Source organism: Paroedura picta, chromosome 11 (genome assembly GCF_049243985.1).
Source record: "Paroedura picta isolate Pp20150507F chromosome 11, Ppicta_v3.0, whole genome shotgun sequence".
NCBI lineage: Eukaryota > Metazoa > Chordata > Lepidosauria > Squamata > Gekkonidae > Paroedura > Paroedura picta.
Genome location: NC_135379.1, coordinates 17,047,914 through 17,061,800, shown reverse-complemented (window position 1 = coordinate 17,061,800; position 13,887 = coordinate 17,047,914). Strand labels below are relative to the sequence as shown.

Genomic DNA, 13,887 nt, shown 5'->3' with positions numbered 1-13,887 from the left:
CTCTGGGAAAGTGTTATGAAGTCACAGCTCACACAGATGCCCACGTGTGTTCTTAAGGCAAGGGGTGATCAGTGTGGTATAGTAGTTAAGAGTGGTAGACTTTAATCTGCTGGCTCAGCTGTTTGGTTTGAATGACTTTCTGCTCCCCATGAAAAGCTGCAGGGAGCAGAAAGCAGAGGTTTAAATGGCTCCTAGTCATTTCAGCCCCTGCTTTCTGCTCCCTCAAAAAGCAGTGGGAGCAGAAAGCAGAGGTTTAAACTTTAAATGGCTCACAAAACCGTACAAACTGTTTGCAAGCCAACCCCTAAGTTCATTATTCAACCACAAATCATGAACTGAATCACAAAAAACAGAATTCAAGCCTATCCCTACATATATCAAACAGGGCCATAAACTATATCCCTAGTCCCTTTATTCCAATGCCCTAGTGCTGCACTGTCATGTTAGGAAGGATTACTTGAAGTAACTTGCTGAACAGACATGATGTGTAAATGAATAGTTGTTGGAAAAATCAGCTTCTGACAGTATGTGATACTGTCACATGTGTTCAAACATCCAATGAGGGATAAGATTTCTCAAATTTATATTCCATCCATATGTGTCAGATGGTTATGGGGATCCTGCACAGGTATCAGCATTAGGATTCTATGCAGTCTTTCTAATCCATCCCTGGAACCTGTTTCAGTGCTAGGGATTTGCTGTAAAATGTATAAAGAAATGAGTGGCAAGTATCATTGAGCCTGTCCAGAGTGAACTATTAGGAATTTTCAGCCTAAAACCTATATTGGGATTAAGAGGCAGAGCTCCCTGAGCTAAGTGTGAAGCTTCCTTATGATTTAAACCTTAACACTGTTCTCTGTTGTGGGAGATTTAAGATTTGGGTCTTATTTCGGGCAGTAATTCAGGGTACTGCGTATTCTTAAATCTGAACTAGTAAACTGGAAAAGCGAATGCTGCAGTGTTATACAATCAACCTTGGGCTAATCCCCCTATTCTTCAGATGTAGCCTGACTGCAATTTAAATTGCTTTTTTGGTGTCATTCCTAATGAAATTTTGTCTTGGGGAAAAAAAATGAGCTTTTTTTTGCAGCTGTCAGGAAAGTAATGTGTATATTTACCAAATAGCTCTTTGGTTAGGAGTTCTGCTCTCAGATTTGACTTTTAAAGTTAAGATCTTCATAATAAATAAAAGACTATCAAAATTGGGTACTGCAGTTGAGAAAAGATTAATTTCCAGGACATTCATTATTTTCAGTTCAAAGGAAATGTTTTGGATTTGAATAGAAAACACCAATAGCTGTTTTATTCAAAGGCAGATGAATTTAGATAGTAAAACAGACATTTCCAGGATACATTTTTCTAATACGCTTTTGCTTTCCTTATCTCTTTCCATCTTTCTGTTCTCAATAGCAAATTACACTGTGTGTGACTTTGAGTCTAAGCAGCTATGTGAATGGAAGACATTAAGCAACAAGGATGTACCTTGGGCAGTGACGGAAGGACAAACTTTCCCGGGTCTTGGTTTTCCTACAAGAGACCACACAACTAACAGTGATAAGGGTGAGTCTTGTTGTTGCACTTGCTCCATCTGTATACTTTAGGTTTTTTTAAAAAATGTATTTAAATGTACAACCTACATATTTATGTTTCTATAAGAAATCATCCAGATTCCATTGCACTTGAACATTTTTTGAACGATTGGCATGTTTTAGAGCCAATCTAGATCAGTCTTTCTCAACTTTTTTACTGTTGAGAAACCCCCTCACATTTCAAGGAACCAGAAGTGGCACAATTGTGCAGAATATGGTTGGGAAGCATATCTGCCTACACCCCCACCCAGGGCACCTCCCCTTCCCACCCCTTCCAGGCCCATCATTAGCCATTTTGGTAGATGGACGGGCAGGTCGACATGATCATTGGTAGCCATATCACCTGATAAATGTTTAACACATTTTTTAAAAAATCAAAAATTAATCAACTCCACCTATTTGGGAAACCATTTAAGGACCATCAGGATACCCCAGGGTTTCACAAAATACTGGCTGAGAAAACCTGATCTAGATAAAGTGGAACAGTAGAACAATCAGCTCAAAATTCAGTACTGCTTTTAGTCTGATCTGCAGTACAAGTGTGATGCAGTGAAGAGAATATACTGGATCTCTTGGAAGGTTTGTCGTAGTCGTTTGCCAGTGAATTTCTTGATGGATTGTGTTGTTCTGTTCTTGTCTCTTCTGTTGCTGTAATCTGTAATATGCCTTAGAACAGCTCTGAAACCTGTCAGGGAATTTTTTTTTAACTATTTCAGTCATGATAGGTTCTCTTAAAAAGAAGTTCTGAGAAAAAGTGCTGAATTACGATTTATCAGAAGATTTAACATTTTCTCTCCACCAGGCTTAATTACAGACTTGGGTTTCCTCACTCAATGTAGCTGTTAATGCCTCAGTGTGGCCCACACTTTACAGATGTTAATTAACTCTGCTTATCATGTCTTACCCTTGCACTTCCTTACTTACAGCTAATTCTGTGTTCACCCTTCTCTGCCCATCAGTTTGCCATTGGGAATGGTCCTCATCTACTCTGGATGGATTGAATTCTCTTTGACAGGCTATTGTTTCTAACTACTGTTTTGGTTGATTTTAAGTTTAAGTATAACATATATCTCTAAAGATATACATATACACTGTGCATCAGATGAAGTAAATCCACAAAACCTCATGTTGCAGTAAATTTTGTTAACCTCTCAGGTGCCACTGGACTTCTTGTTTAATTTTACTGCAACAGACAAGCACAACCTCTGAATTTATTTCTGTCCAAGGTACTTTCACATAAGCCACAACTAAGTGTGTGCTGTGTAGCAAGCTCAAATGTCATTGATGTTAATTGGATTTAAGTCTGTATAAACAAACAAAGCTGCCAAATTTATGTGGTAAAACATTATGCCTGGGCAGAGTCTGCACTTACTTTGTTTATTCCATTGTCAATCTTGTTGAATTCAGATCGCTTTGAACTCGGATCTTCCTCTCCCCCCCCCCCCCATTGAAACAGGAAGGCTCAGAAGGGGGGGGGGAGCCAAGCCTCTTTCTTTCTTTTCTTGAAGGGGGGGGGAGAGGAGCCAGGCAGGGAGCCTCTTTCTTTTCTTGGGGGGGGGAGAAGATCGAAAAAGGCAGAGAAGGGGGGGGGGGGGAATCCAGGACCGACAGAAGTTGAGAGAAATTAGGGGCTTCTCCTTTAAGGCAAATTTGTCACATGACCACCTGTGGCAAATCACGGGTCCTCTACCATGGAGGAGAGCCCCGATTCAAAACAATGCGATTTTATAATATATTCAGGATTAAAAGCAACCTAAGGCAGAGTCTGCACTTACTTTCTTTATTCCATTGTCAATCCTGTTGAATTCAGATTGCTTTGAACTCGGGTCTTCCTCTCTCCCCCTCCCTCCCCATTGAACCAGGAAAGTGTTCTGCACGTGATTAGGGTAGTTCAGAAGGGGGGGGAGGCAAATGGAGACTCTTTATTTGTTTTCTTGAAGGGGGGGAGAGGAGCCAGGCAGGGATCCTCTTTCTTTTCTTGGAGGGGTGGGGGAGAGGATTGAAAAAGGCAGAGAAGGGAGAACAAATCCTTGATTTCTCTGAAAGCTTGACTGTATTTTCACTAAGGCAATACAAAGACATGAAGGGTGGGACCCAGTGAAAAAACAGAACAATACAGGGGACACTGGGATGCCTATATGGAAGCACGAAATGGCTGAATCCAGCATAGTAAGTTGACACACAAGGAAGCAATTTTCTGCAAGTGTTGATGGCATTTTTTACAATTTTGACATACTTCAGTACTAATTATTGTTTGGCATATTTTTTATTTTTAAGTCTGTAGAATCCCTTGACAATGTGCTGTGTAGCAATACATGTAGGGAACTATTAAATAGGTATTGTGTTGAAGATTGAAGACTCCTTGTGTGCCAACTTACTATACTGGATTCAGCTGTTTTGTGTTCCCATGTAGGCATCCCAGAGTCCCCGCTATTGTTTATTGCATTCCCACTAAGGCAGTGGCAATAGCTTCTTAAATTCTCTGCTTTCTAAGATGTTATCCGTCCTTATCTCAAACGTATCTGAGGTGGTTCAGACCAAAAGGCTGATAGTCCGGCACTGTTCAGATTAGATCTTTAATTACGCTTTCTTCCCCACAAGCGCAAATAACTCTGTCAAGCTTGTGGATCTCTTGAGAAAAATGCAGCTCCTGGCATCGTTTCCCCAGATTTTCACAAATGCTGACATGCTATAAACTGACAGTTTGTGAAGGGAAGCTAAAATAGTGCACACAAAGGATGCTTCACAGTCACTGAGAATACATGATTTTTTTTGAGACTGGGAGGTGGAAACAGTTCCATTATTGACCACGGTACCTGCATTTCTAAGTTTTCCTGGTGCTTTGTCAAGAGAAGCTGAAACTAGTTACCTGCTATAGTGTGTAGTACAGGTGCCATCAGTGATCATAAATAACATCTCTTCCCACCCTATGCACACAAAAAAAGTAGCCACATTCATCTGCTAGGTTTCAATTGCCACTATTCTTCCAAGAATATCAGTGCATCCAAGAATGCAGTGTCCTGCCCCTGAAGAGTCAGATAGCCATTCAGCTGAGCCTATGAGAGTACTGCTCAAGCATCTCATCACCTTTCAGAAGGAAGATGGAATGTTAGAGGGAAACACAGCAGGATATAGTTCAGCTGAGATGTGCCACACAGAGAGCACAGAGAGGTAGTTCAGTTCAGGTCTTCCTCAGAGAGAGTGCAGTAAGAGTCCAGATCTGCCTCAAGGGTAATACAGAGATAGTCTGGGTCTGTTTGAGTAGGAGAGCAGACATAGTGAAGGGTAGCTGTGCCTCCTAGTGCAGCAGGGTAGTTTAGTTAGAGACAATCGAGTTCCTCGTTGTTAGGTAACATGTATAGAATCATAGAATCATAGAGTTGGGAGGGGCCATACAGGCCATCTAGTCCAACCCCCTGCTCAACGCAGGATCAGCCCAAAGCATCCTAAAGCATACAAGAAAAGTGTGTATCCAACCTTTGCGTGAAGACTGCCAGTGAGGGGGAGTTCACCACCTCCTTAGGCAGCCTATTCCACTGCTGAACTACTCTGACTGTGACATTTTTTTCCCTGATATCTAGCCTATATCATTGTAAGGTAAAGGTAAAGGTATCCCCTGTGCAAGCACCGAGTCATGTCTGACCCTTGGGGTGACGCCCTCTAGCGTTTTTATGGCAGACTCAATACGGGGTGGTTTGCCAGTGCCTTCCCCATTGTACTTGTAGTTTAAACCCATTACTGCATGACCTTTCCTCTGCAGCCAATGGGAACAGGATCCTGCCCTCCTTCAAATGACAACCCTTTGTAAACCTTTTACTATTTTTTTTTGACATTTTGGAAAGGGCAGGCTGGTGTGGACGGAATCCTGTGTGTGTGTGACAGGATCCAACCTAATGGCTAGTCAGTAAAAGCTAGTGTGGGCCTTAAAATATTAAAGAAATTCAAACCACATTCTGAACCCATGACTAGCTTAAATTTACTTGCCTCAGCCAGATTGCTCTTTTGTCTGCCTGGAGTCCTGTGCTGCTGACCTGTTCTTTGAAACCATTACTGCATGACCTTTCCTCTGCAGCCAATGGGAACAGGATCCTGCCCTCCTTCAAATGACAACCCTTTGTAAACCTTTTACTATTTTTTTTTGACATTTTGGAAAGGGCAGGCTGGTGTGGACGGAATCCTGTGTGTGTGTGACAGGATCCAACCTAATGGCTAGTCAGTAAAAGCTAGTGTGGGCCTTAAAATATTAAAGAAATTCAAACCACATTCTGAACCCATGACTAGCTTAAATTTACTTGCCTCAGCCAGATTGCTCTTTTGTCTGCCTGGAGTCCTGTGCTGCTGACCTGTTCTTTGAAACCAACATAAATAAATCCTGCATTATTTATATTAAAATCCTGTCTCTGTGATCTTCCTGTTTTACTTGCACACTACAAAACTTACCTCATGGCAGCGTCCCCTCAGTAGCTAGAAAAGGCCTGTCAGGATCATAAATAAGAAATGTGTTGTTCCTCTTTTCTGGCATTAAATATTGCTAACAGCTCTCTTGTTTTTAATTCTCAGGAAATTTTATTTATATGACAGGCTTACCTACATACAAAAAGCCTATCATTTCTCATCTCAGCAGTCCAGTTTTTGCAGAATTATCCACCGTTGCTGCACATTGTCAGGTAATTTTTCCCCCTAACACTCACCGCCTTCCTTGGCAACAGTACTTAATTGTCTCTTTATTTTACCAGCATGCTGAAATAAATGTTGATGTAGCTCTGTCCAACAGTGGCCTACAATATGTATCTGGGGAAAATGGTGAGATATTGGAAAAATCTTTTTCACTTTTCCTCAACATTTGATGTTCAGAGGTCTATTGTTAGGGCTGCAGTTCCAGGAACCTTCTTGGTTCCCCCCCAAGGAGAACTTATCTTTGAAAACCTTGTTGTAGCACCACAATTGAGACTTTTGATATTGGCTGGTACTGTTTGCAAGTATCAGCAATGGCTTTATAATATGTCTGTATATTAACTAGATGGTCAATAATGTCATTTTAATTTTTTTAAAAAAACTTTACCACAGGTGAGATTTTGGTATCAGCTGTCTCAGGATTCCCAGTTGACAGTCTCCATTAGAACTCCTGGGAATTCAGAAATTTTACTTAACACACATTTTTTTGAGAGCAAGAGGCAGTGGACAAAGGCAACTGTACTTATAAAAAACACCACTGGAGAAATGGCGGGACCTTTTCAGGTAAGCACCTTAGAAGGCAACACAATTCATTCTTTCAGTCTGGTCCTCTCCTGTTTGAAAGGAACAGGGTATATCCTACTAACTCAGCTCAGCAAAGCCTGAAACCTTCCTCAAACCTGAGTTTTCTTCCAACTTAGCTAGCTTGTCATCTGGTAGATTTTTTTTACAATTAATTTGGCTATTGTGAAGGAGTCAGGTTGGCGGAACTAACGCTGTTGTTTGGAAAAGATGAGGCTGGGATGGCAGTTGTGTCAGCTCAGACATCTAGTAAGAGACATCTAGTAAGGTGGATGGGCTAAGTCACATGTTGTAAATATCCCAGATGCTCCTAGTGGTTAAAAGAAGCGAAGACTTAACTGCAGCCGCCATTGATGTGGAGGAGGAGCGGGCAGCAGGAAGATGTGCTGGGGGAGGAGCCCTGGTGGTGTGGAGGACAATCACACCCACTTCCCTCGGGTGGGATCCCAGCAGCAAGGAGACCCATAGTCCCAGCAGGGGAATCGGTCAGGCTCCAGGGCTCTGTTGGGGTCCGGGTTCTTGTGGTCAGGTTCCCTTTCCCATATTGTGCCAACACTCCTGAGGAGTAATAATAAATCTGTGGCCTTATTTTAAGCCAATGGAAATGTCTTCCTTATGCCCAAGATGCCCTCCTGCAAGTCAATATGGATCTTTCTGCCCAGACCGCGCCTCAACAGGAGTTTATTTTTGCTGTGATTCCAAAATGGAACCTGCAGTTGATTCAATAAGCCATAAAAGGTGTTCCTAAAACAAGTCAAAGTTAGATTACTATACAATCCCACGTTGCTTCATTCATGATACCATAAATATTTATAGCACAACTGAAGCCTCTGTTTTTAAGCGTTGTTTTCAGTCATATTTCTTCTGTATGAGATTCTTACACAAACAGCTATTAGTCACCCAGTGCATAGCCCTCCAGTGACCTCTGACATAAAATACGGTTTTATTTGTTAGTTGGAAGCTGTTGTGCACTTACACACAAATATCGCCCTGGATATCATTTCTTAAGTAAAAATGCCATGCTGGCTTCAGCACAGATTTATTTATTTATATTTATTTATTTGTGATTTGATTTCTCTCCTGTGGTGGCTCATGGCAGGTCACAATCATCTTATAACCCCCATAAAACATCAAAGCTCAACCGCATTAAAATGTGCTTATCCTCCCTCCTCTGACAGTGACCAACTCCCCTGCTCATTGAAGTGTTAAAACACCTCATGAGGGCTGCTAAGCAGCCTGATGTTCCGAATGACTCAGGGTAACTTCGGGAGGGGCCCAGATCTTATTCACCCTGGCCTCAAACAAAGACCTAGTGGAAGAGCTCTGTTTTACAGGCCCTGCGGAACTGGGACACTTCCGTCAGGGCCTGCAGCTCACCTGGGAGCTCATTCCACTAGGTTGGAGCCTGAACTGAAAAGGCCCTGGCCCAGGTTGAGGCCAGGCGTACCTCTCTAGATTGCAAACATGAATCCATAAGTAAATTACTGTTCCAAACAATCACCATTTCTCATCTAATCTAAGATATATATAATTCAAAGTACTTGACCCTGCTGTTCTACTCCCAGGGCTGCTGTGCCCTACTAGTATTTCTGTAACAACTACAGCAGCAGTATCTCACAAATTGCTCAACTACAAAGCCCCAAATTCAGCCAGGCTGCATCAGGATGCACCATGACTTTCTGGTATGAAGTTTGATTTTTCAAGATTACAGAAGCACAGGACTGTCTGAATTGGCAATGAGCTTAGTATCATGGTATTCACTTTGCAGCTCACAGAGAACTACATTTGCCACTTGCACCCTAAGCCTGTAGCTCATGGTAGCTTGAACCCTAGAATTAACAACCCTAGAGTTGCACCAGAATTCTCCAGGCTACAGTGTTTAGTTCCCTACCACAAACAGCAACTTAAGCAAGTAGAAGAAGAAGAAGAAGAGTTAGTTCTTATATGCTGCTTTTCTCTACCCGAAGGAGGCTCAAAGTGGCTTACAGTCACGTTCCCTTTCCTCTCCCCACAATAGACACCCTGTGAGGTGGGTGAGGCTGAGAGAGCCCTGATATCACTGCTCAGTTTAGAGTTATACCTCCATTGTGTTCTCTCCCTTCCCCAAATTCTACCCTCCACAGGCTTCATGCCCAAATTTCTAGGAATATCCCAAGTCAGAATTGTCAGTCTTATGTATTCCTCCTGCAGTAGGTGATTCAAGGTGGAAACCATCTTTGGCTTACAAGCTCCACTGGGTCATGATATTGCCCATTTCTTAAAACACACGTCAGGTGCCTCATTGGGAAACAGTGTTCAGAAGAGCCACAAATGGTTCCTAAGCCATCAGTGTGTATAACTGATGTAGTATTCCTGGTAAGATGAATTTTGTATTACAATAATTATATCTAATAATTATATCTAATTCTGAATCATAGGCCCCAGAGCATAGATCAAAAATCTCCAGTGTGGTGATATCTAGATACGGCTATTGCTCTGTAAGCCTGAGGAAAACACCAGGTTTGCAGCAGTTAAAATCTATTCATTGGAAGGTTAAACATCCCAAATCAAGGAAACAATATATGCTCCTTGACAAATTTGCAAGATGGTATTGTGAGGTTTTTGTAGCCATTTTGGGGATTGCTAGGTAAGTGATTAGCCAACATGGCTGTGTCAGTATGGGGCACAGAGACAGACTAAATGGTAAAGAATAAGAAGGAGAGAAGGCAAAGGTGGAGGAAGGAAAAAGGGGGCGAGGAAAGCTGAAAATAGGGGGTGACAACAGATAAGGGTGTGCAAATGAGTGAGGAGGGCAGAGACTGCCAGGAAAAGAGAAAGGAAGGAAGTTAGCCTGATGGTTGGTAGAAGAGGAAAGGGGTAAGGGCTACAGGCATTTTTTGTGGGGGGAGAGACAAATATAAGAGAGGGAGTGGGAATATGAGATGACTCTGTGAGTCCTCAAAGAACCCCTCACATATGCTATTTGGAAATAAATGTGGATAAACAAGGTTGGATAAATACTATGCCTGTCTACAACAGTAATTTCTCAACTCATTTGAAATAAATACATTCAGTTAATACATAGTGTCTCAGTGTGCTTTGCTGGAGTCACTTTATGGCTTAAAACTTTATTGTGGCCTTTTCTCAGGAAATTATTCCCCAGGCTTACCCAACCGATTTTCATTAACTTAGTTACATTTGTTTTTGTTCTTATTGGCCCCAGGCTCCCAGTTGGAAATGGGAAGTGGATCAGAGCAGGCTGGTCAACAGTTATGGGTTGGATCCAGATGAATGTTTCCATTCTATGAAGTATACACGAGCATCAAACACATTCTGGATCGCCAGGCTCAGAGGCAGAGTGCATCCTCTCCATATACAATGTCTAATAACCATTTTCTACATCACCAGTAATAAAAGGACTCTGGGTAGCGTGATGGTGTGAGATCTGTGAACCCTGCATGAAATATTGGTATGACTTGGGTCCGTCAGACCAGAAAATGCAGTACCGAGTAGCCAGGGGTAGTCAAACTGCGGTCCTCCAGATGTCCATGGACCACAATTCCCAGAAGCCCCTGCCAGCAAATGCTGGCAGGGCCTTCTGGGAATTGTAGTCCATGGACATCTGGAGGGCCGCAGTTTGACTACCCCTGGAGTAGAAACATGGTCTGACTTGGTTTAAAGCTGTTTTATAGATCCAGTCGAGTTTTCATGTTTCATTTCTGGCTTTTATGTACTTTCTAGGTACTACAACTACGGCCAGTCAGTTGGGGCAGCAGAAATGCAATTGCTTGTTGATGGACGCAAAGATCCAACCGTCCTCTGGAGGATATACTACAATCAAGGAGATCAGTGGCTAAAAGCTTTCATACAGCTTGGCCGCCTCCCACAGCCCTTTCAGTTATCTCTAAATAAAGTCAGCCTTGGATTTTACGATGGTGTCTCGGCAATTGATGACATCAGATTTGAGAATTGTGCATTGCCACCTCCGGCATTAAACTGCGAAAGTCCGGATCGTTTCTGGTGCCAGGAATCTAAAGCTTGTATAGACCGTTTATTTCTGTGTGATCTTGTTGATGACTGTGGAGACGGATCGGATGAAGACAACTGCAGTAAGGCATTTAATCATTTTTACCTAAATTAAAATATTGGATCCGTTTCAGGCACTGTGCATATCTTTGATCCTGAGACAGGAGAGAGCTTAACGCACAGCTCAGTTGGCTTAACCCAGAGAATGCAATGAAGGAAACTCATTTTTTTTAAAAAAATCAGGTGTTACCACTCTTATCTTTAATGAGAGCTACTTCTGAATAATCATAAAAAATATCCTGAGCTCCTCCTCCCCCCGTGATGTTGCTAAATTTGGTTCTGGCCTACAAATAGAATATAGACTAGGAAAAACACCCCAAAAGAAGCTATAATTGAAGCCTTTTATAGAAGAATGCCATGAAATAAAAGGGGCTTTTTTTAAGCCAAGAGAAGATATTTTCATAAACTTTTCCTGGGTTGCATGAGCTACTCTGCAGCAGGTGCTGAGCTATCAGTAGCTCACAGACTACCTGTAGGAGATGCTGCCTTCAACAAATATTGATTTATTTTTTATTTATGTTCCCAGTTATTAACCGCCACTCCCGGGTCCTGCTGGCTCATGGCGGTTTGCAATAAAAATCTTTAAAATCCACATGATACATAAAACAACAATCCAATACTGGTGGCAGAAACCCAGCTATAGACCTCCCCTCTCCTTGCCCATCCATGCTCTACCACAACAGCCACCACGGCCCCGGGGTGGGTATCTACTGGAGATGTCCAGCCTATGGGGCCTATACACCGATGCCTGTGACCAAAGAATAGTGCATAAAACTCTTGCAAAGCAGCAGTCAAAGGGAAGCAAAATCCCTGAAATAAAATTGATCATGCCTTTGAGATACTTACCCAGGAGAATGTTTTAAGGAATAACAGACGTGTAACAGACATATATAGTCTCTTCTTCCGGTGAGTCTTTTTTCAGTACTGAGTCTTTTTTTCAAATTTTCCCGATTGATAGATAGACATTTTATTACGGTTTGCACCAGACATAAAACAGAGGAAATTATACAATGCATCCCAGATAAAACATGAAGTTAAAATACAAGATTCTATTGAAGAATCTCAAAGTGCATGAGATATATTTATGCTGAACCTATAACTGCAAAAGAGAACTTTATTAAAAATTTTGTGGCACCCTTGCATCCAATTAAGGATATCAAAACTGTTTGCAAGTAGATTGGGTCCTGGAAAGTTACTTGTGGACTGGAAAACATAATGCCTTGCAGGTAGTCTGAGTTAAAAATCTGCAAATGCTCAGGGACGAAACCTTGCTCCTAGAAGTTCAAGGTGACATATTCTGAGAAGCACATTCTATCCTCAGTGCTTCTCACAAGCTTGTTCCCCCTTCTTGGACTGACCTCACCTAACCACACTTTTGTAACTTTGAGATGGGATTACTGTGGTACTCTTTATATGTCGTAAACCTTTATATGGTATTTGTCCTTGATGGCCTTTCAAACTTTGATACAAAATACAACAATGTGTCTGTTGATGGACAGTGGCCAGTCAGCTAGTACAAGAATGTGAATTTTCTTTAAAAGAAATTGATGACATCTGATGCACCACCGGAGGGAAGGCTTTCCTTCTTGTTGATGTAGGTCAGTCTCCTTAAAAACCCTCAGTAAATTAATGTGCTTGCTATTTTCCTTTGTACATGTGAATTTAGCAGGGGGCAAAAAAAAAAGTAACATAGCTGAACTTTCTCACTGCAGATCCTTTAGCAGCCGCCATAGATCTCTCTAGATTAAAAAATGCATTCCTATGCACAATTCCCCTAGTCAGAAGACCCCTTAAAAACAGTAAACCCATATTGACTTGTCAGACAACCAGTGTATATTTGCTTTTCCTTGTTTTTATAAGTCTTTATAATATATTAGGTTAAAAACAATTTTCTTTCATCTATGAATTATTCTTAAACATACATCAACTCTCTTGCTGATGCATATTAGCTGAGATGTCACTGAGGGGCAGTATATAAATTGCATATAAAATAAAAGTGAAAAAAGATTCAGATCCCCCATGCCACATTTCTATGTATGTCTGCTCAAAATAAGTATCACTGTAGTACTTACTTTCAGTGTACATATGGTGGCATTTTTTCGATTAGTATATTTGCAGACATTACTTTTTGCTTATATTGTCTCATTCAGGGTGGTGCTTTCATTCATTCATTTGTTAATTAATTAATTTGTTTATTACACTTATAGTCCATCTTCCTCCTTGGTGGTACTCAAGGTGGATAACATTAAAACCCCCCATACAATTCCATAAAATCTACAATCCTTAAAACCATAATCAAAAAGAAAAATGAAAGGCAACATTCAGTGTGGGAAAAGAAAAAAGGAGAGAAGGAGGGTCAAGAGCAGCTAGGGGTGGATGTGGGCAAATGCAGTGATGTGTGCTTAGGCTTCACTTCATCGATAAAGAATGACGGGTTAAACCAAGACCCACTTAAAAACATTTGGGTTTGAATTCCTGCTAAGCTATTAAAGATCAATGGGACCATTTCCAAACTGGGAACTTTGCTACCGTAGTTTCTGTGTAGGAGCACAAATCTGGGGTGGACAAGGTGCTTTCATCCAAATGCTCCCCCATGGGGAAGCAGGAAGAAGTGGGTCAATCTGCCCCAGCTCAAACTCCAGGCTGCAGCCCTATGTGGAGCCTCCAGTGTGGAAACGGTTTGGATGATCCTGGGCTGATCACAATCTCTCAGAATAGCCTACCTGACAAGATAAGCTCACAAGGTTACAGTGCAGATAGGTGGAGGAGGGAATAATGATGTGGTAAATTGCTTTGGGTTCCCATTACAAAGAAAAGAGAAATGTAAATAATAACCTAAGAATAAGTCTGTTTTCACAGTCCTCGAGAACTGATACTAGCATGGCTGTTTTCAATTCCTGACTTCCATCCCTTATTTTAACATAACTTCTTAATGAAAGGTACTTTAATTCAGTGTTCTACACTGTTTTCCAAGACC

The 13,887-nt window shown here is 41.5% G+C and overlaps 1 protein-coding gene across 1 annotated transcript in view; it reads left to right on the top strand.

Moving 5' to 3' along the window:
* MALRD1 (MAM and LDL receptor class A domain containing 1) overlaps window positions 1-13,887 on the top strand; it is a 245,776-nt gene that overhangs the window by 33,191 nt on the left and 198,698 nt on the right. Inside the window, exons 11-15 of the mRNA XM_077304219.1 lie at window positions 1,411-1,560; window positions 6,150-6,256; window positions 6,657-6,827; window positions 8,430-8,527; window positions 10,566-10,933. Coding sequence (XP_077160334.1) covers window positions 1,411-1,560; window positions 6,150-6,256; window positions 6,657-6,827; window positions 8,430-8,527; window positions 10,566-10,933 — 894 coding nt within the window. The remainder of the gene's footprint in view (window positions 1-1,410; window positions 1,561-6,149; window positions 6,257-6,656; window positions 6,828-8,429; window positions 8,528-10,565; window positions 10,934-13,887) is intronic.